Below are 21,332 nucleotides of genomic sequence, written 5' to 3'. Positions count from 1 at the left end.
GGAGCGCGTTTATTGCTCGCCAATACTTACGTCACCAAGCATTTCAGTGTTTCGCTTGGGCCGTGGACGATTTTTGTTTTTTCCTACGGTTAGAATGTGTGCCAATCTTCATGGCTAGCAAATTATTATCAATATCGAGCATATAAGTAGTATAGTGGAATGCATAAATATTATCAGGCAAATTGTAGATCGCTAGTTAAATTCAATTTTCTCTCCATACTTTTGTTTTTAAACAATGGATTTATCCTGGTGCACAGGTTGTCAACTATTTAGTTGCCGTTTTGTTTTAATGATTGAACATCGTATTACGTAAAACAAAATGGATGAACATGGCTGTGAGGAATTTGAGTGAAAATAATTTTGATCAACAATCTATCAGCCCTAAAAAATATATTGTTTCGCCATTAGATAACTTGAGGCCAAATCCTAACATAGCTATAAGAATACTTTCAGTTAACAACCATTAATCCTTTCACGTGAATCAATACCCTTGGAAAGCAAAAACTAAAAATTAATCGACATAAATAATGTGAATAAAGATTTCGATCTGACGTCAGTGCAGTCATTGCGGTAAACTGTAAATTAATATTTTCCGGTGCACCACTAGGTGCCAGTTTACAATGACATTGTTTGGTCTTGTTGGCCAAGGTTGTTAGAAGTATGCTTGCTAGCAGAATGGAATAAACATTGTACTACTGTGCGATACATATTTACTATGTGAATGTAAACGTGGAATATAAATTCCTGATGACTCCTAGAATTTTGATAAATCAATGCAATTACTTTTGTACTGTTCAGAACTTCATATTCCTGCAGAATATTGTGTTTTTTGGAAATGTATATTTTGAAGTTAAATTGAATCATGATTCCAGCCTATTTCTCTGTAAGAAAAATCGGGCAACCGTATTTGTTTTACTTTTTGACAGCAGTTGAAATATTAATTTTATAGTTCTATTGTGCTTACAAAGAGTAGCTGAATTACGGTTACATTCTTTGTGGATCCGAGCTATTTAGGAAAAGTAGCAATGAGTACAGAAACGAACACTCAAAAGTAATTTCTTTCCAGCAGCAGTTTCCTAAGAAGTTTTCTCAGCAACTGCACTATATTGTTAGGTTATGTTTTTCAGTAGGATCACCTTCCAGTAATTCCAATACCACTTTCAAACTATTAGTATTTTAATGTAAAGATACAGATTTTTACAGCGACAAGTATACAGGTTCTAAGAAAAAGCAAGAATCCAAGACATTAAGCGAATAATGTTGCCTCTTTTATTAAGTAATCAAAATAGTACAGGTTGTACAATTGTCCATTACATGAAAATGGCGAATCCTGTGAATATATTTATATATAAGTGCAACGCCAACTTCTGATTATTATGTATGTAACACGGCTGAGGCTTGTTCGTTATCCTTTGCACGAGTTCTTGTAGCAAATGTTGCTTCCCCAACGGTCGCAATAACATTGACCGCAGCCTTCGATCCATATAGTTCCTGGTTTACATTTCTTGGAATTTGGGCAGGGACCAACGATGCACTTCAGCTTCCCGTTTTCCGTGCAGATGCATCTGTTGCAGTTCTTTCTCCATTCCGTGCCGACGGTGCAACGCTGGGCCACAAATTTCTCTGCGAGGAATGAATATAGAAATATCACCATCAAGAGTGTTGCCATATGTAAGAGGAAAAGCATAACATCTGGGCCATATTTTTATTTTGAACACGTACTATATAGAATGAAATTAACAAATGAATAAATATTTGTTAATTTTTGGTCCAATGAAACGCGCATCGCGCGTTTATACATCAGGACCCTGATACACAAATCAATAACCCCTCGAATTGGCTTTCTGACTCAAGATTACATTTATTTTTTACCTCTTGGGTTAGTCGCAACGACGAGGATGAATAATGAACTGATGAAATGGTAATGGGTCAAACACAATAATACACTCATGCCTTAACCAGGTTTCGAACTTGTGGCCTCTGGTTTATTAATGTGTTACACTGGCCACTCTGTGACTGTGAGATTTGCTTAAGCCGCAGGTCTGTCAAAATACATTTATCTTACGATAAGGGAGTGAAAACATGAATTGAGATAACTGTGCTTCAGGTAAAGCAAATGTGCATAACTGTCCGCAATTGTGACGCCCTCAAATTGGTGCTTTATGCTTAGGAATATAGAACAAATTTTGATACATACGAAAAACAGAATACATTTGCCTGTGAGTATCGAGTTATCTTCCGCATTCTCTTCTTAAGAAATTCAAACTCACTCTGGCTCTTTCAAGATTATCACTTTCTTGCTATGCTTCTTTTTTTTAAATCCCATTTTTTAATTTTCTTTGAAAACCGGAAAATTTGCCCGTTCCGAAAAAAAAAATTCAGAACTTGGGAATAGTTGATTCACAATTAAAATACATACTAATATTCAGGAAGTCTCTGGTTGAAATTGTGACAGATTTTTAAGCGGTTGTCTTCAAGCACTCCAGGCAATTACCGGGATTCTACTGTACATTGGGCCTCCCCGATGGCGCAGTGGTAGCGTCGTCACCCTGCAATCAAGGGGTCCCAAGTTCGATACCCGGTGGAGGCACATAATGGTTCGGATAACACTTCAAACTGTAGGCCCAGTCCCGATTAGTCTTTCTGTGCATAAAGTGGACTTAAAACAGCAATTCAATCAATGTACTGTACATTGAAGTAAAACCACGGCAACCCCTTTCCTCTTCTCTTCGTTCACTCACCTACACGTCGCGATTGATCTAGCTGTATAGATAAGCTAAGCTTTTTTATTATTGTAGTTGATATTTTTTTAAAAAAATATTTATGAAACTAGTTAAAATAATATTTTTTTTTCTTTAGTAAGCTGCCGAAGTTCAGCAAAGGGCTGCTCTGGCATGTAACCCTTGTCAATATAATGCTACATGTGTGATAAATTGCGTATGGAGCAGTAAGGTAAATGTAAAATAATGCACACATACAAAAAATACACAAAAATTAGATGCATACAAGGAAATGTGTAACTACAAATACAAAAGACAATAGTAATAATACTACAATAATACAATTCCATATAGTGATTGTTCCATTAACATCAGATCTTTTACTTTACCTTTGAAATTTAATGGATTGTTTATTCTTACAATTTTCGCAGGCAATGCGTTCCATGCTTTGGGAGCCGAAAAGGTCGTGGTAGAGTGATGGGGTAAATTAGATGAGATGGTGAATTATGTAATACGACCCTTTGACGTCCCATTAAATAGATATGATTGAAACCAATTTAATGTTGAAGGAGAAAACTCGTAATATTTAAGTTTAGCTAATAATAAATCATGCTGCACCGTGTCAAAAGCCTTACTGAGATCCAGAAGTAGTAAATAAGTGACGTGCTGTTTATCAATGGCATAGAGAATATCATCCACTACTTTAGCAAGAGCAGTGGCTGTGCTGTTTCTCACGAAATCCGGATTGCAGCGGGGTCAGTAAATTATTCGTGTTAACATAGTTTAACGTCTGCGAATGCACTATTCGAGTACTTTAGATAGCACAGGCAAAAGACTGATAGGCCTAAAGTCGTTGTAAGAAGTGTCGATCTGCCTTTTCTGAAGTGGCAGAATTCGTGCTTCTTTCCACATTTCAGGAAAGACGCCACAGGAAAGAGAGGAGTTAATGACGTGCGTTAGCGGAGATAAAACATAAGGCAAAGCAAGTTTGAGCATTTTAGTGCTGATACCATCTACTCCGAAACTATTTGAGTGTATGCTACATATTTTTTCTTTAGTTATCTGTACGTTTTATGTACATGAAATCCGGGAACTTTCCTAACGTTGGAAGCGGCCCCGGCGTCCACCCAGCGTCGAATAAGATGGGTACCTGGGGGAAACCGTGGGGGGTAAAGGTGGTCAGGGTCGTGATGCTGATCACATCACCTCCACTCACGACCGGATCAAGAAAGTGTGGGGCGTTACCCCCACACCCCCTATACTCCTTCATGGCGTGGTGCTAAGCACAGGGGAGCACTTTACCTTTTTTTATGTACATCTATTTCAGTTACCTCAGTAAAGTTAAAATATTGTTCAGCTGTGGAACAGGTTTCGTTCTCGAAATGCTTTATTTGCTGAGCCTAACAGGAATTTCAGATTCATTACAAACGCTACCAAAATGAGCATTAGCAGCATCTAAATCTTCGTTGGTAGTTTTTATTGTTAACACCCAATTGTTTCAACTCATTCCATGTTTCTCTCCGGTTTTAATTTTTCCCGCCAAACTTGAAGGTAAGATAAGATTTATTTTCTTGTCTTATGATTTTGATTGATTGATTGATTTGGTGTTTTAAGTCCACTTTATGTACAGAAAGGCTAATCGGGACTGGACCTACAGTTTAAAGTGGTATTCGAACCACTGTGCCATGTGCCTCCACCGGATATCGAACCCGGGACCCTTTGATTACAAGGCAACGATGTTAGCACTACACCATCGAGGAGGCACTTTGTCTTATGACTAGTGGGTGGATTTTTGCATGTTTTCTTCCTTAAGGAAAATCCATATGCTCTCAACGGATTTGTCCATTTCACTTTATGTGGATTACTCTGGTAAAATTTTATAGTACATATTAATGCATATTTTGAACGTTAGTGCATATTTTAGCTTAACGTGCATATAATTTGCATATATGGGGAGCAATTTTCTTGTAATTGTTCGTTTCAAGTTTGTCTGCTTCATTTTCCCCATTGTTTGTGTCAGCATAAATAAATTGCCTACTTCCTTTGATCATGGGCACTATTTTGGTCAAGGACATTCCAAATCTCACCTCATAGCGTTGCAGGTGGTCTGTTTGCGAAGATAGATTTAATGTAACATTTTGGTAAATCTCTGTGTGTTTGTGTGTGGTTTTAAAATGACAATAAATGCCGATGGAGAGAAGAAGTAACAGCATATTCCTCCAGTAGTGTGTAAAAGGCAACGAACGATGCGTTCACCACTGACGGCAAAGTTATTTATTGTCAAGTATGCTCTAAACATGTAATACATTTCAGGTATTTAGAGTAGTTTTTAGCAGCTTAAATGGAAATTAGCCAAATGTAAATTTACCATCCTCAAGCAGAGCTTTCATTGATTACAGAAACATTTGTTGCCTGCGTAGGCCTAGACACTGTGATTTTTATAAACTTATGTTAATTTTTGCGGACAATGCTGCTGTATAACCAAGTGAAGGATCATTCTGTTATTTGAGTACAAATAAGAAGACGGTAGAAACTAAGAAAATGATGGTCAAATGATGAAGATATGCACTACGAGCGTATTTTATTCTTAACTTAGACACAATAAAATACAATAACTTTTTGCGATTATGTCTGTCGATGGATTGCAGCTAAATATTCAAACAACATACTGGTGAGGATCAAACATGATTTTTGGGTGATTTTCTTCACGAAAGTAGTAGGGATTTGAAGTGCTAATTTTAGTATTAAAGTAATTGAAAGAAGAATGATGGCAGTCCTATAGAAACTGAGATAGTGTCCGTGGGATTTATGTACTTATTGATATATTTAATGCCGTTGTTATCGGCGTATAATACGGTCCCTGGTTTTGATAAGGAAAAATGTCACACAATTCATGTTTTTAAAAATTGTGCTATTTTTATTCTTTGGTCTGTCATAATTTGTGCATAATTTTCCATTACATCTCACGCAACAAATTGCGTTTGTTCGACACCCATGTTAACGGTAGGTGCGAACCACAGATTCATAGTGCAAACGGTTTGATGCCAGAGTTCAATATCTGTCTGTAAATTAGCCAAGAGGCACAAAACGCAAAGTAAAATAAAATCAATCAATCAATCAATCTGTCTATCGCCACCAGAACCGCACGTTAAATGTAGCAATCCAGCATTGCTTCCTTTGAATTGATGGTTAAGGTGATGGATTCACATTCGGAGTGTTTGCAGGTTGAATCGCCGCACTAGGCCATCCAGACCATTGTGGTATGTCTGTAGTTGAACCATGTGCAATTTACTTTTATGTTGCTAATTGGAATGAAAATGTAGTTAATCTGTATCTTAAATGAAGTATTAAAAATATGGTAAAATTTCGTTGATAGATTTGAATGGTCAAAGATTAGATTTTTTTCTTACCCATCCAATCTCTTTTCGATATTGTTCGAAAGAAAATAGTACTAGGAGAAGTTGAGAAAGCTGAATTGGAGAAGCAGTTAGCAATAGCTCCCAGAAACTCCTGGTTTGCAGTTCCTGCGACGGGTGAATTCGGTGTTGCAGGGGGAACCTGTCCAGGACTTGCCTGGGTATTCCACAACTAATATGTATTTTTTTATTTATTTATTTGAAAATTCTGAATACAGAAAAATCCTTTTTACATCAGGATATCAACACAAGAAATTAAACGAACAAATACTGTCCAGTGGCATCTTGTGAAATAGAAAGAACATTTTCAAAATGCAAATACTTACTTTCTGACAATCGCAAGAGTCTACTACCCAAAAACATCGATAAATAACGTGTAGTTTATTGAAATGCTAATATAAAAAAAATAAGTATTGATTAATGCAACAAAAAAACATAGTGTTTCCCAAAAGATACGTATATATAATAATTGCAATATTGCAGTTTTTAGAGCGATCCTCCAAAGAAATGCATGTAATATAATCATTTTTACATGAAACTAAAAACATTTGTAAATTAGTATTTTTTTGGTGATCCTAAATAGCACAATAGCACACTTTCATTTCTATAATTGCGTTCAGGGAGTTACTTATACATTTACTTCTCGTGTAAGGCGTACAGAACCTTAGAATAGATTGTTTTGAAAAGTTTTAATGCACATTTTAAATGCATATTTTGGCTTCTTTTAGTGCATATAAATCCGCCCCATACTTATGACAGTTCCTTATATTGTTGCGATTCGCTTGGATTGTTCGTACGTTAAGACGCATTAAGGCTGAATTTCTATTTTACCCGAATCCTCTATCCTGTGAGCACAGGCTCTGTTGGTGCATCTTCTCACACCGGGTAGATCACAGAAGCAGGTGTTGCAATCCACTTTCCAAGACGTTCCGGGCATACAGAAGTGGGAATCCTCTTTCTCGTATTTAGTCACCACTGCAAAACATGAACCAAGTACTTATGTCATAAAATATTGAGTAAAACGGCGGATAGTAGATTTTGTATTAATATGAAGCGATGCTCTTATTCCCTATTCCCTAAAAGTTCAAGTGTCCGATCACAGATGTCTAGTATCAGAACGGAAAAACATACAGTAGATATAGTTGAACGTGTTATCTATGGTAGCGGTCATGTGAATTTCTGTCTGGTATCTAATATGTTGACCACAACTGTGAAATGATAGTTTTTTTCGGTTTATTACTTTTCTCTGCCCACTGTAAGAACGGGGTCAATGTAAAAAAAATCACGTGACTGCTGAAAATCCTATTGGTTGTACGAATGGCAATTGCGCGTGAGAATATAGTGCATGTGATGAATCCATACCATTCAACATAGCTGCTACATTAAAGCTGCTGATCGTATTCACACCACACACATATTTTAAAATTTTCTTCCCTGCACTTCGAACAGTAATTCCATACACACTCAATTTATTTATTTTATTTACATTTTACTTGGGATTACCGCTAAGCAGTTTTTCCCATATCTATATACATATGTACTGTACATAAACTTACATTTTTTAGTACATTATTATTAAAGGATACTATGAACAATTTTTTTTTCTATTAAATAGTTAAGCCACATTTTCTAAAAAAAGATAACAAAATATATCCAACTGTAAGGTTAGGTTCACAAATCAAAGATTCCAAACACTGAGGAAAAGGAATTTCACAGTTTATAAGAGTTTTATAGAATGTCTCTCTTTCTTGTGTGTATCTATTACACTCAAATAGGATATGGTGTATATCTTCCTTGTTGCCACATGTACAGTTTGGGTTTTGTACAATCCGGATCTTTTGTAAATGACTTTTAGTAGTTGTATGTCCTGACCTAATACGATTTAGTAATACTATCACATTCCGTGAACCTTGAACTTTTGTAAACCAAGGTCTCATTCTATTGAAATTAGCTATCCTCTGATAAAAGCTGCCTGCATTTTGAAATTCACCTTTGCACCATTCCGTCCAGTTTTTCTTCAACTTTTTCTTCACCCTCGGTAGAAGGTCTGTGTACCAGGTTTTCAGCTCCAGTACAGGTTGAATTACCCTAGCTTGTTTTGCATACAAATCCGCCATATCATTTCCCAAATTTTGACAATGTGCTTTAACCCAGGTTAAATGAATTATCTTTCCCCTGCTCCTTAAATTTTGTAAAGTTTTTACACAGTTTATAATGTATGGGGAGCATTTAAATAATAAATCATAATTGGACTGAATTGAATATAATACACTTTTGGAATCCGTTAATATTAATATATTTTTTTCTTGCAATTTATATGTATATATTAGTGCTTGGTAAATTACATAAGCTTCAGCTGTAAAAATGGAAAAATCTTCCGGTAAATGTACCATAATTGAATCCTTCTTCTGTACATCATAAACAGCACATCCTACATTTTGACTACTTTTTGAACCGTCTGTATATATAAAGTAATAATCTTTCCATCTTTCCATGTAATCATATTTTGTATATTGTTCAGGAAAATAAATATCTCTATATTCACAAACAGGAAAATCTAGAGTATATATGGGCTTACTCCTTACTTTCAATAATTTTTGATGATCCTCATAGTACTCATTATATAATTGCACCCATCCTATATCTTCGCAGTTATTAATTTTGCCTGTATCATATAATTCAACCAAGTCGAATAGAATGTCGTTAAACGGATGATTAACTTCTGACATTGTTTTCAACAGATATTTAATAGACATTTCTCTTTTCCTATAACTTAAGTTCCATTCGCATGCTTCCATGTATACAGCAACATTGGGAGTACTCTTCATCAGTCCTAGACACTTTCGTAGAACTTTCCTCTGCATTACTTCCAAAGGTCGAAATACACGTTCCGAAATTGTATTAAAGACTATAATCCCGTATTCTATTGTTGGTTTGTAATAGTTTTTGTAAAAATTCATCATGGTACTAGGATGACTTCCCCATTTTGTTGTAGCCATAGAACGAAATACATTGTAAATTACTTCTGCCTTTTTCACTAACATTTTTACATGAGGTTTCCATGTTAATTTACTATCAAATATAGCGCCTAAATATTTCACTGAATTTTCTATAGGAATGTGTAACTTTTTTGTATATTGATTCACATTTTTCGGAGCTCCTTTTTTACTAAATATAATCAACTTTGATTTTTCTGACGATATATTCATAGACCTATTCTCAAGAAATTTCTTTATCTCTATTATTTTTGCTTCCATGTTGGTGACTCCTTTATCTACTTGCTTGACACTCTCATATATACATAAATCATCTGCATATTGTATAAATCCAAATGGCTCAGGACATATTCTTTGAACATCCATTAAATATATATTAAAAAGTAAAGGACTTAAAGGGCTTCCCTGTGGAAGACCTCTTGTTATCCACCTAGGACCCTCAACTTTATTGTGAAAGTAAAAATATAAACGACGATTTTTTAATAGATTCCAAATTATTTTTAGATGCATATAAGGTATTTTCAGATTTTGTAGAATGTTTAATAATTTATTTATATTTACATTATCATATGCCCCTTTAATATCTAAGAAAGCAGCAATAAGACTACTTTTCCTTTTCATTGTATCATAAATTTTTGATGATAACATTGCCAAGGCATCTGTACACCCCATTCCCTTCCTAAATCCAACTTGAAGCCTTGAAAATAATTCCTGTCCCTCTATATGCCAACTTATTCTCTTTAGAATTAATTTTTCAAAAATTTTCCCCAGTACTGAAGACAAAGCTATCGGTCTATAAGATTCTCCTTTATGTGGACTTTTGCCAGGTTTCAATATTGGTAAAATCATTTGAGTGTACCACGATTGCGGTATATTTCCTGAATTCATTATATAGTTGTAGATGTTACAAAGATATGTTATACCACATTCCGGCAAGTTTTGAATCATCGAGTATGTTATTCCATCTTTTCCTGGAGTTGTGTCCTTGGCTCTTATTATTATGTCTCTTATTTCATCGATCATGATATTGGTATATAATCCTTGTGAATGTCTATCTTTAGGACTGAAAGAGAAAATTTCATCAGGGGCATCTGCAGGTTCTTGTTTATTATTACATGTTACCTTCATAATAAATTCATCTTTCCAGGTTTCTTTGAGTGGTATTAATCGAGGGGTATGTGGTTTGCGGATTGATTTAAATTTAGCCCACACGGTACTGATACTCTCTTTGTTATTTATGTCTTCACAATACTTTGCCCACGATTGTCTCTTTGCGCTGATATAACATTTCTTGGCCTGCGCTATTGCTTTCTTATAATTAATACAAGTTTCCTGATTTGGTATTGTTTTATAAACTTTAGTAGCTTCAATTCTCTGTATTTTAAAATTTTGGCAATCTTTATTCCACCAGTGTACTATTGGATACTTTTTTACAACTTCCTCTTTTGCCCTTGTACATGATCTGTCCATAACAATACTAACAGAATCTACAAAATAATCATATGTACTCTTATCAATATTATTTAAATCTGTATTTTTAAATAAGATTGTAAGTAATTTAGAATATTTATTCCAATCAGCTTCGTTAACTTTCCATTTTCTGAGCGGAATATTGAAAGATCTCACTGAATTAGTATCAGTATAAAAGAAACATGGATAATGGTCACTGGTTCTTTGATCACTGTCTGTTTCCCACTGAAATTGACCACATATATCATCTGACATTAACGTTAAATCTATAGCTGTTGGCCGAGTACCTAATCTTCCTATATACGTAGCAGACCCGTCATTAATTACAGTAAAGTTGTACAAATCCATACATTCTACTAACACTTTCCCCAACTTATCTTCATCCTGATCTCCCCATATTGTGTGATGGCAATTGAAATCCCCTGCTATAATAAAAGGCTTTTCTATGCATTGAAACATTTGCGATAATGTATTTGTCGTTAATTTCTGTGACTCTGCACCTGTAGGAATATATATAGATATAATACTAACTTTTTGATTCATAAAAGCGATTTTAATTCCTACGACTTCAATTTTGTATGTGTCGTATATAGACAATGTATAATCAAAAGATATAGGTTCAAATGGAATGCTTTCATGAATCATAATTGCAACTCCTTTACTATCATCTTTGATCTTTTCATAAATTATGTGATAATGATTTACTTTAAAATAATTTATGTTTGATGGGTTCACAGAGATTTCCGATAAACATAAAAGTTCAGGTCTATATTCATCTATTAATTTCACCAGATTTTGCTTTCTTGCTTTCAATGATCTTACATTCCAGTGTACCCCCACGAATGTTTTCCATTATTTTTCCTTCCACACCCTAAGGTGTCTCTCCAAAAATTTCCAAATCCTCAATAATTTTCTGCACCTGGCCATTTATTTGTGAGCATTCTGTTAGTATTTCTTTTATGCTTAATAAGTCAGAATTTTTAGTTAATGTCGCCATAAGTTTCGCCATTAATTGTAACAAATTATACATAAGATCCTTCTGAGATGTTATGTGAGGAAAGTACACGATTTTTTTCTGTTCTTCATTGTTGTAGATTCTGGTGCTCACCTCCTGCATGCTTCTGTTTGTACTATCCACATCTTCCTCATTTTTCCTTGTCTTAATTACAGTTCCTGTAGACTCTCCATTTAATTGTTTTTGATTACTTTGTAATTTCTTTAAAGAACCTTTACTTGATTCTCCTTCAGAATTTCCATTATAATTCTTTGTTTGTGAATAGGAATTTAGTCTGAAATTTTTTCCATATTTATTTTCAAATTTTGAATAGTCTCTATGATGTTCTGGAGGAACTCTTTTCCATGAAACATTTTCCAAGTATGTATCTGATTTTCTTTCACCCCAATCACTTAAGGCTTCAAATCTGTTTTGTATTGTTATGCTATTTCCTACAACACCAGTCTTTCTTGTGTTAATTTCACTTTCTTGACTTTTGTTTATATGGTTTTTTATTTGATCAGCATATGAGTTGCCTTGAACAACATAATTGCTTGGAACATTACCTGTTATTACTTTCTCTCTTGCATCTTGCCGGGATAAATTATCATATGCCATAACTCTCATGATTTCTCTTTCCATTTCCCATTTTACACATGACTTATCAGTAGCAACATGTTCTCCTCCGCAATTTAAACACTTCGGAGTTTCATTACAATTTTCATGTTCCTCTCTTCCACATCTATCACACTTAGCTTTATCCTTGCATATGGCTGCTGAATGTGCGAACCTGTAACATTTCTTACATTGCATCACATTTCTAACTTTAGGAGTAACATCGAAAATGTGACTAACCACTATAATCTGTTTAGGCATTTCTTGAGATCTAAACGTGATTGATATTAGCTTAGTAGGAACAAAATAATATGAACCATCATCTTTTCGAATTCTCTTTTTCATTCTTTCCACTGATATTACTGTCGGGTCTTCAATACTTTCCTTAATTTCCTCCTCTTCAAATTCAGTGGGTACACCATATATCAATCCTTCCTTCACCAATAAGGATTCCGGGATGAACACATCAATATTATTTTCTTTATGAAAATGCATATTTTTCATGAAATTGTTAGCTTCATTCCTGGTGTAAAAATAAATCTTTGCTCTATATAAACCACTTGGTTGGATATATCTGAACCTTATATCTTTCTTTCGCAATTCATTGCCTATTTTCATAGAGTTAAATTTCTTTTCTGCACCTTTAGTACTAGTCATTATTACTAAATATGGCCCATTATGTGTATCATAATACATTTTACACTTGTCTACATTATTTTCTCTTCGACCTTCTCCAAACGTGTTTACTTTATCTCTATTATCTAACCTGTCTATCCTTACCGCTTTTGCTGGAACTTGATCATCTTCAGAAGATCTGACTCTTTTAGCTTGTTTTCTAGATGTTTCTTCTATAATGTTATCTTCTATAACAATTTCATTGTCTTCTACCAAGTTCGTTATAATTTCTACTTGATTATTAAGTTCCATATAACCTATGGCATCCGCCATGACGTTAACAAGAACTGCCTTACGAAAATCACATTAATGAGTATAATTCCTTTTACCGTAGTTTTAAACTTCAACTTAAATAAGTATATGGGTTTAACTCAATTCCAGTCACAAAATTCTCTCTTTATAAACAGTACTCACTTAATTAACAACTATTAATATTACCACAATATTACACAAACAGCTCAGTTTCCATCAACCACAGGCTATTTTATCCATACACACTCAAATTCAAGCCACACACTTTTACACTTTCCTTTCTTCTAAATGTGTACAACTCTCAAACTTTCTTTATTTTATTGCTACTATAGAACACTTTATATACACTCATGTAAATTAATCACATGCCAACGACCCTGGAGTTGCATCCGATGCCATCTTACGGCATCAGTGAGTAGTACATGCATGTACTCGGCACTTCCATCTCTCTCCATTGGAAATGGAACATAGATTGTTGTCCATCCAAAGTTGAATTTTTGACCAGTTTGGCACTTACATCCTTTTCCATGTCAAGGCTTCAATTGAGATAATAAATAATAATATTCATGGAGAAAATAGCGCCAGAACTAACACATCGGAAGGGAACTATTTATCAGACACACGTTCTTACGGTGCATGGGAGTTGATATATGCTCGTATATTGTTACGTTTTGTGAGAACTTTGACTTTCTTGTTACTGTTTAAACATCATTTTTAATTTCTCGTGGAATTTCATATTACGTACATGCTAAGTCATTATTTTATTGATCAATTGCTCTCAATAAAATTCACATGTTAGTCATGCTATATCACATTATATGAGGCTTCTTTTAATATTTTTAGTAGCAAAGAAAAGCATTTCAACAATGTATTACCATATATTCACTGGGTGACTAGGATCTTCTTCAGCTTATTATTCCACTGTGTTGAAGCGAAGATTAAAGAACAGCAAAATGTAGGTCTTACAAATATGAAAGCAAGCATATTGGAATCTGTCTAAAAATGACTATAGAAATCTATGTACTAGAAATAATGTACGATATTATACAATTATGACTAAACGAATAAACACACCAAAATTTTAATAGTTTAGTTTATGAATCAACAAATATGCGCTAATTTGCGTCAAACATAATTTGAAATCGGAATTTTGTAAAGAATTATGGTATAGTTTTACCAGTTATGCAACTATAAATATATCTATGTAAACTATATAAAGATATCTCCGATGTGGAAAATGGGTAAAAATTCTAATGAAGTGGTAGCAAATGATCCGAGCGTTGATATAAATTGTCTGTCACTTCAGTCATTCAAAAGAGCTCTACTGGCTCAGTGGAGAAACGAGTGAGGGGTTGGTGTGTATAGTAACAATGTTCTGTGGCATCATTTGTTTAATAAATAAATAAATAATTTCTTTTGGTATTCCGAAGCTTACGTTGGATTGGGCTTCGAAAGCCTTAATTGAGAAAGGAACATCCTACAACTGTCGTTTTTTTGTGACAGCCTCGAACCTACGTCACAAGAAAATTTCCGAACGTAAAAGAAAATGGTCGATAGGCTTTATGCTTTACACCTTGTCGGTTACTTACGAAGACAGGGCCCTAGCTGCAGATCCTTCATCAGGCACAGTAGGAAGAAGGTGATGATGAGCTTCATCTTTCTTTTTTTCTCCTGCGCCTGAAAATAGGGAAGTTGACATCTTTAATGAATTTGTAGAATTGAAATAACTACTCGACTCTGGTACAATTGGAGGATTGCTGTTGGAAGTACTGGATAATGAACAATGGCAAAGATTATAATTAAAAATATTATGAATATATATATATATATATATATATATATATATATATATATATATATATATATTATGTGTGTGTGAATATGTAAATTGTAAACTCTGTTTTTGTAGAACCGTGAAATTGCATATACATATCTAACTAACTCTCTAGCTTAAAGTCGGTGGTTTATGACTGCAGCAACATAAGCCTTCCATCTGTCCCTAACCTGGGCGAGATCAATCCGTCTTTTTCATCCTTACCGATTATTTAGGTCCATCTCAACGTCGTCCCTCCATCTTCGTCTTGGCCTTCCTACAGGTCTCTTACCATCAGGTTTCCCAACAAGAATCCTGTAAACTCTTCTTACCTCTCCCATTCGTGCCACATACTGCCCACCTAAGTCATCTTGATTTCATAAGGCGATTAAAATTATTAACTTTTGATAATATAGTAACACGGTGCTTCAAGAAAGGGAAATATAACTAATTTTCACACAAAATTAGAAAAAAGTGCTTACTTTTCTCACATTCTATGATACAAAACGCTCAAACTTACTGGCGATTTTGATGCCAACTTAAAGTAGATGTTAAAAGGGTTGCACCGCTGGCGCGAAAAACATAAAATGTGCCTGGTTATTCTGTAGCATAATTGTCCTTTGTTCTCTGTGTTTGCGAATATCTTGGCCATGTAAGGACATTAGGTCATCAACGAAATCGTTCTGAATTGAACCTTTTCCCAGTTTGTTAACATTTCTTCTAGAGCTTGACAATGGATTAGGAGGTTTTAAGCTGCCACCTTTTCGCACAATACACTTTATATTTTACGTTATTAAGGTTTCGCATGAATGTGCGCCTGGTTCCATGAAAATATTTTTCTGGTGAATATTGCTTAATTTTAGATTAACGAGAGCTGTGGAATTTTGAAATCCGTATTATGTAGTTTTTTTTATGGCCAGTTGTAACTCTTCTAAGCAGATGAAGCGACATACCATTGCTAACACCGAATCACCAAGATAAAAATGGCGGTTTATTTTATTTTATTGATTTGAGATCACAGCCTTTTGCAGTTTTTTCATAGTAATTTACTGTGGGAAAAACTTCAAAAGGTAGTAATCCCAATTAATCAAATTAAAAAAAAAATGAATAACTCTTTCTGGACAAATCCTCTAATATTCCTGCTCCTTGGACCGCCTTTCCATAACTTTAATATGGAAATTAATTAATGTGTCATATAATATATCTTCTAATTCAAAATTATTGCCTGATTTCACAATTTCTATGGGCAATTTAACGTAAATGTGTATGAGATGTGAAATATTCGTAAAGTATTTAGACAGCAAGATTTTATATTTCTGACGACCAGTGATCTTGGAGTATGAGAATGTAGGAACATAACTGTGCAGTATATATTAATGGTATATGAATGGTTGTTAATTATGAATTTACCAAGTAAATTGCCCATTAACTACATCAGTTCATTTCCCTCGTACTCCTATATATTTTTTAAGTAATGAAATTGTGCTGCAGCGGTAGAAAGAAGATTGCCAGCTGCTTTGTTCAGCTTTATTTGAATTCTTGAGACTCTCATTCGATAACACAAAATGAATAAATATGGTGATGAACAGTTTAAATGGTAATATTTATGCATCTTCACGCTATAAATTTTGAGAATGAATCTTGTATCAAATTGAAACATGCGTGCAGCATTACTAAAGTTGTTATTACGAGCAACAGAATGAGTTGTGATAGAGTTTGCATTTTCCGCACATATTATACTAGTTGTGGATTAATGATATTAGGGTTGTCAACACTGGTTTCTTCAAATTCTTGGAAGCAGTATAGTCGCACACGTCTCTTTTGATATTTATTCTGCAACATTATAAACTGTGCGAAGCGAGGGAAATTTCCGGTCTGGAGAACCCCAAGAAAGGAGAGGGTAGACATCACTTGGTCTGTCCCTCCTTGGTAAAGCAGAGCCTAATACGGCTGCTTCGAAAATTCACCACTGTTCTATATAAGACAAAACTTTATTTTCTAAGAACAATTTCGTTTAAAATACACAGCTTTTAGGATCGAGTCCCGGCAAGAACACATTGTTTTTTCTTCCTTTAAACTAATCACCAGTCACATACTTCGTAGTATATTGCACTTTCGTTATTTTATGTCGCTCTTGTACCACTTTTTGCCTAATCGGAACTATGAGGATGAATTATAATTAGATGGAATTGAAGGGACACTCGCAAAGAACACCCATGCCTACGCCGGAACTCGAACCCGAGAACTTCGGTGACCAGATCGACATGTCGACCACTCAACACTCGGCTACCGAGTCGACGTCTGCATCTTAGCGATTAACCCGAATTGGTAGACAGACGAACACTAAGTTACATAACACAAAAATACGAATTCTAACAACATATATACAGTAATGCTGACTAAAAAAAGTCTAAAAATCAACAAATTATTCTGAAATACCATGTTACATTCAAAGAAGAAGAAATAATTGTAATAATAATAAGTGTATACTCGTATGCCGGTTTATTTTTAAATAAATAATTACAGGACCTTATTAGTTCTTTGAGCTGATTTAGTGAGGCAAGTACTCGTAGCATATAGTGTGTCTGACACCATTACAAAGGCATTCCCCGTCATTTATTTTCCAAGTTTTCCCGAGTGGGGTGCAAGGCTTTTGATTTCCACAAAAGATCCTCGAGCAGGCCAAGTCCGAATCTTCACAGACGCAACTGTTACAATCATCCTTCCATCTTACCCCTGGTTTGCAGTTCTTGGAGACGAATTCCTTATCAGTAATGCAGTAGGCTGAAAGAAAGAGTACCATATCGTTAGACATTAATTTTTGCTTGTACCTCCTCATACAAATATGCTTGACTGAGGCATGTGCATGTCCTGGGGTCATGATTAAATAGTTGTCATTCCTGGGCCAAGACTCAAGCAGTGTTGCCAGAGGGGAATTTTCGTTGTGTATAGATAATTACACTAACAAATAGAGTTTTCGTGGATATTGTTTACAGGCAACATTGACGAAAAGTTTCAAATCTAAAGTTAATAAATTTTCACCACATTTTTGAAGGTGTTACGTGAAAGGTTTTCGTGGTTCATAGGGAATTTATAAACCATTTGCAATTTTATCAAATTTTCCTTCGATGTTATAGGTAGGAAAAAATTTGGGATCCTCATAAATATTGTTAAACACATAAAATCTATGCTCATACAGTAAGATATGAACTCTACAAATATAAAATAAAAACTATTTACAAGCATAAAATACTTAGGCAAAAAAATTATAACTTTTTGATTAATTATATTATTTTCTGTGTTCCTACAAATTCTTTCATCGTTACTTCCCATAAATATTCATGATTGCTTATTGCTCAGTACAATCGAGATTTCAAACATTTACTCTTGAATCCACATGCGTCTATAGGTTTAAATTGTATCCTCTTAAATATTTGATATGCATCATTTTACATTGCATGAAATTGAAAACTGATGAGAAGTTTGAACAACTATATAAATATATCGATAATTTTGTATAAGGTGTAATGAAAATCAACAGTGTACATTTCAATTCCCTATATATGAACATAAGACTTACAGGCAATTATGTTCATCGCAAGTAGAACACACGAAGCAAAGAGGAGACGCATTTCTACTTCGGTTTCTGGAAAGAAACAATTTATGTGTAAATATAAAAATAGTGCAAGCATAAATCGTTAAGAAGCCTAAATAAATACAAGTAATCTTTTTATATTTCCAAATTGAGTTCTTTCTAATACGTTCACTTTCCATTTTATTCTTACTAAAAGTATGATGTATTTTCGTCATAACCGTTTGCGTTCATCGACTGTACTTGATTTGAATTTAACAAACATGCTGTCTGATATTAAGAATTTGAAGTTTTTTCTGTTTTCCAATATTGTTTTCAAAAATTTACATGGATTGTTGAAATGTGCTTTCCAGAAGTTGCAATAGCTTCAATAATAACACAATGCTTTGAATTAATAATAATAATAAAAAACCGGAGCAGCTACAAATTTCTCAACTTTTCTGTGTATGCAAGGCCAATTCCATTTCCTAACTCCGCTTGTAAGCAAGGAGACCCGGGTTCCATACCCAGTGGAGGCACATAGCTCTTCGGATCCCAATTTAAACTGTAGGCTCTGTTCTGATTAGTTTCTCTGTACATAAAATGAAATTTAAAAATACTCCCAAAACACGTACCTGTTAAACAACTGCTGACAATTAACCAATTTCCACTAATTTCTTAGTTACACAACGTATACGATGGAGATCCCTACGCTCATTTATAGTCTTATCAAAATAAGAAGACGAAAGAAAAAAAAACATTCCTAAACAATTCTCCCTTCTTCGTTACGGTATTCTACAAGCATCGAAAATATTATTGCTTCTATTGTTATTTCTCTCACACACACATACTTCTGGTACTTATTTTAATGTAGTACCATGCATATCGCACTAATAAAATATCTAACAATCCTTTTTCTACAAACACATGAGATATCAGCCAATCACATAAGCATTCAATAAAATGTCTACATCGTCATACTTACTTCTTTAAGTATATAATCAACTGATGGAATTTTTTTTACAGCTCTCAACTTGCCCATGAATGATGGAATAAAGTACAAGATGAAAAAAATTAAATTATTTATTTATTAATCAAATTTAAATTATTTCATCTCTATTTTGACTGGCAAAATATCATGCCCCAATATTCTTATGAAATTGGCCTGACAATACCAGTATAATATATAGTGTTATATAGTGCTATAAGCTTGTATCAAAGTCCAGAAAGCTTATGAAAGTAAATGATCAAAATTTGTAATTTTCTTATGCAGGTTTTAATGATCTTAATTAGACGGTGTCAACATCTTAGCGATGAATCCGAATTTGTAGATAGACGAAGACGAAGTTACATAACATAGAAATACAAAGTGTAACAACAAACATGCATTAAAGTTGACATTAACCGGTAAAAATCAACAAATTTCTCTCCCACCGCATGTTTATTTCCAAAGGAGAAGGTATTATATATCATAAATGTTGTACTTTCCATGTACACTGGGAATCTAAGGAAACGCCCCCCTTACGGTTATGCAACCCTGAATTTTATATCATCTAGTTTCGCCAGGAAGAGCAGCTCGCGAGAAACGTATTGTTTCCAACTCTTGAATCTAGCCACAGATTCACGCGACCGGGTGGAGATCTTGCTTTCCTCTTGATTTGATTTCAAAGGACAACAAGTTTATTTTGAGAATGTCTCTGGTAATAATAACAAGTGTTATTAACATTTATGCTTGAGTTTTTTATTATTCTTTTACCACTTCCAAACGAATATGTGAAGAAAGAAGGTATCACGGATTTCGTTATCGCTCGGATACTTGACACCTCCCATGAGAGAGTCCTGCAGACGGAAAGATAGCATTATGACTAATTCTGTTTTCTATTTAAAAAAAAACAAAAAAAAAAACAAAGCCCCTTCCGATAGCCGAAAGTCACCTTGTAATCAAGCGGTCCTAGATACAATTCCCACTGGTGGCCCACCACTCTAGATCATAAGTTCCGTTTCCATTAATGTATCTGTGCATAAATTGAAATAAAAAATGTTCTTAAAAATTTATGTGTGCTCGGAACAACCCTTGAAAGGCAAAAGTAAAATGACGTGGAAGTTGTGATTGGTTTTTACATCACTCACTAATGGGGACCCCGAACTCCATTGTTGCAGTTATTCTTTTCGAGATCTTTTTCTCGTTGGTCTTGCCACCATAGGTAAGTCCAAAGAGAAGATTCTGACCCCCATAACCACCTACACATTTTGTTTTTGTTTTGCAATAACGCTTTCGGCATTTTTTTCTTCAAAGTTATTCTTTTTGCTTTTAAATGCTTGGCGACATCTGTTTTGGAAACAGTTCCACGAAGTTTGTTTTAAGTGTAAATGCATCTGGACATACAGTGTGGAGTGGGATTCGAACAACAAATATAGTATGAGCTTCCGTCGCGAATCGAACCAGCGCTCCTTTCATTATGTTTTCTTTCCACGTTTATTAAAATTTGCTTCCTTCAGCCTACTTCCGATTGTCGTATATTTCAATTCGTATTAGTTCTTCTTTCCGTTTTTTTTTTCATTTGTGTTGTTCGAGCCGTGATAACTATCTCTCTTAATCTGGTTATTCAAATACTTTTTTATACTTTTTTTCCTTTTCTTTTCCCTTCGCACTCATTACAGATTCGGTGTCGCGCTTTTCCATATTTTCAGTAATTTAATTCTCCTGTGTATAATTCATTTGACTATTTTTAATTTGCCTTTAGTCCGAATCAAGAAAATATGTTAGGAAATGTTTCCCGTGAAGATCTTATTGTATGGCGGTGTATAAT

General features: G+C 34.4%; 1 protein-coding gene and 1 long non-coding RNA gene across 3 annotated transcripts; both read right to left on the bottom strand.

Annotated features, from left to right (window-relative positions):
• Window positions 1–1,237: 1,237 nt before the first annotated feature.
• Window positions 1,238–15,533, bottom strand: LOC145987350 (uncharacterized). 2 transcript variants are annotated; one of them, XM_083121872.1, is made up of 4 exons: window positions 15,434–15,533; window positions 14,728–14,815; window positions 6,968–7,111; window positions 1,238–1,623 (listed from the first exon to the last, which is right to left on the bottom strand). In XM_083121872.1, exons 2-4 carry the CDS (start codon window positions 14,792–14,794, stop codon window positions 1,406–1,408), a joined length of 429 nt encoding a protein of 142 aa, XP_082977998.1. In that variant the 5' UTR covers window positions 14,795–14,815; window positions 15,434–15,533; the 3' UTR covers window positions 1,238–1,405. The 2 variants fall into 2 exon arrangements, with proteins under 2 accessions (XP_082977998.1, XP_082977997.1); XM_083121871.1 differs by lacking the exon at window positions 15,434–15,533 and adding an exon at window positions 15,284–15,307.
• A 1,905-nt stretch (window positions 15,534–17,438) lies between these two features.
• On the bottom strand, window positions 17,439–19,280 carry LOC145987349 (uncharacterized). The gene is made up of 3 exons (XR_014441656.1): window positions 19,158–19,280; window positions 18,532–18,597; window positions 17,439–17,735 (listed from the first exon to the last, which is right to left on the bottom strand). It is a non-coding gene; the product is annotated as an uncharacterized LOC145987349 (long non-coding RNA).
• Window positions 19,281–21,332: the final 2,052 nt, after the last annotated feature.

The sequence above is a fragment of the Lepisma saccharinum genome, chromosome 4 (genome assembly GCF_977018435.1).
Source record: "Lepisma saccharinum chromosome 4, izLepSacc3.1, whole genome shotgun sequence".
NCBI lineage: Eukaryota > Metazoa > Arthropoda > Insecta > Zygentoma > Lepismatidae > Lepisma > Lepisma saccharinum.
This window is presented reverse-complemented; position numbering and strand designations above follow the sequence as displayed.